The 2,124-nt window shown below is 35.1% G+C and overlaps 1 protein-coding gene across 1 annotated transcript in view; it reads left to right on the plus strand.

Annotated features, from left to right (window-relative positions):
* LOC102679147 (potassium voltage-gated channel subfamily H member 6) overlaps nt 1-2,124 on the plus strand; it is a 105,118-nt gene that overhangs the window by 101,785 nt on the left and 1,209 nt on the right. The window contains 2 exon segments of the mRNA XM_031508313.1: nt 67-144; nt 2,006-2,123. Of these exon segments, the coding sequence (XP_031364173.1) occupies nt 67-144; nt 2,006-2,123 (196 nt within the window).

Here is a 2,124-nt window from a genome sequence, read left to right on the forward strand (position 1 = left end):
TCAAAGTAGAGAATTATTTCTAGTTTCTTCCTAGGAAGTAATCGATGTTTTTATTCTTGTGAAAAGCTTTCTTTCGAAATCCCTGGATCAGTTGCATTTGATTTCGGCGTCTTTTATTTTGGAAAGGTTGGACAAGTTCCGAAGGTGACCATACTCTCTCATACTCTTCTTTGAAACCCTTTTTTTGCGAGCAGTGTCGCGCAAGTAGAAACAAGGCAGGAGTATTGTGCATTAATCGCAAAAAGTTAAAAAAAAAAAAAAAAAAAAAAAAGAAATTTACGTAAAATTAACGCTACTAGTTTCCTGCGTACTCAAATTATTGCCAGTTAATTTTCTCTCACGTTGTAAGTACATTTCCAATATGAATCATTTCTTTCTCTCTCTCTCTCTCTCTTTCTTTCTCTTTCTCTTTCTCTCTTTCTCTCTTTCTCTCTCTCTCTCCTTAATCTTTGTCCCTCTTTTCTTTTTTTTTTTTTTCTTTTCTTAATCTTTGCATCGAATAGAGCGAACAATTGACATCGACATTTATTCGAGAATCATTTTGAGGTATTTGTAGAACGATTTTCTTCTTCTTTTAGCGCTAGATCTTTCGTTAGTTTACACTTTGATCTGTATACTCTTGTTCAAGTAATTTGCTGTGTGAATTTCTTTCTTTTTTTTTTTTTTTTCTTTTTTTTCTTCTATTTTCACGTTATTAGTTATAATATCGATCGAATATTTCTCGTGCAACGCGTGTGTAGATGATTTAATTTGTTCTGCGACGTAGCACGTTTTCGAAGCTTGAATGAAACGATGAATAATATGCGGGAAATTCAAATTAGCCACTTTCAAACCACTTGTTTTCTCGACTCGTACAATCCTTCACGATTTTTTTACGATACTTACCATATACATGTATATGTATAGAATAATTTAATATAGAATAATTTAAAGGAAAATTTCTAAAAGAAGATTTTTCTTTTTTTTTTTTTTTTTACGCGCAAATAGAACACACAAATTGATATTGAAAAGGCACGTTTAGAAAATTCACGTAAAGTATTTTTTAATTATCGATACTGTTAACATTCTTTCTTTTTCGCAGAAAAATTTTTTAAATTTTCATTCCATTGTCCAACGAAAACACGACAATACTCACTCTTTACACACCTTAACAAAACTTCCCCTCGTAGCAACTTAAAATATCTCATCACTATGGACAGAGGTAAGAGATTGAATTTGTAGCTGATTCCCGCGAGTATGAATCGCCACTACGTAGGACATAAGTTTTCATTAGTGCACAAGCATACGTATGTTTTGCTAGTTTCGTTTTAGAAAAATGCAGTACAGTCTCGATAGTATGAAAATCGAAAAATAACAATAAATCGATCATAAAAACCAACCACTTGTTAAAAATATCCCAAGATCTTTTTCGTAAACAAAGAAGAAAAGAAAAGACGATAATTCCAAATTAAACAATAATTCAATTAATCTTTATATTTCTATCTAAACTACGTCTAAAATCGTCGAGTCCACAACAAGTCTCTTTTCACGAATCCAATCGAATCGTAATTTCAATTACTCTATTCCGCAAGAACTATCGAGATTCTACCATATATATATATTATATATACGTCTTAGCACTCGATCTCAAGTCTTATGCGTCTTATATATAAAATCCCTTTAAAAAAGAAAAAAGAAGCGTACCAAGGAATTACAAGCATATCAGACACACATACACACACACACACATTCACACATATTCCGTAGAAGTATATAAACGAAACAATGTCGATGTCAGACTTTGAACGCGATTCAGTGATAGGAGTCCCAATCAGACCAGACTTGCGACACTGTTCGGGACACTTTAGACGAATTAGAGGCCTAACCGTAATCCCCTTGTACATATATCACATATGCTTCAAGTATATTATATATACGCTGCTACTCGTAGCGGCCGCTTATCGACCGACCGATCGAAAATCGATTAATTCCCCCTCCCCCGTTTCGTTTCATTTCCCATCTGCAGCAGACCCCCAACGAAAGAGCCAATGTCGACGTCCTCGGGAACGTCGCGATTGACGGTCACGTCGGACACGTCCGCCCTGGCCACGGCCTTGCAAACGGCGTTGAACGGGAGAACGGCGC

Source organism: Apis dorsata, unplaced genomic scaffold (genome assembly GCF_000469605.1).
Source record: "Apis dorsata unplaced genomic scaffold, Apis dorsata 1.3 scaffold_82, whole genome shotgun sequence".
Classification (NCBI taxonomy): Eukaryota; Metazoa; Arthropoda; class Insecta; order Hymenoptera; family Apidae; genus Apis; species Apis dorsata.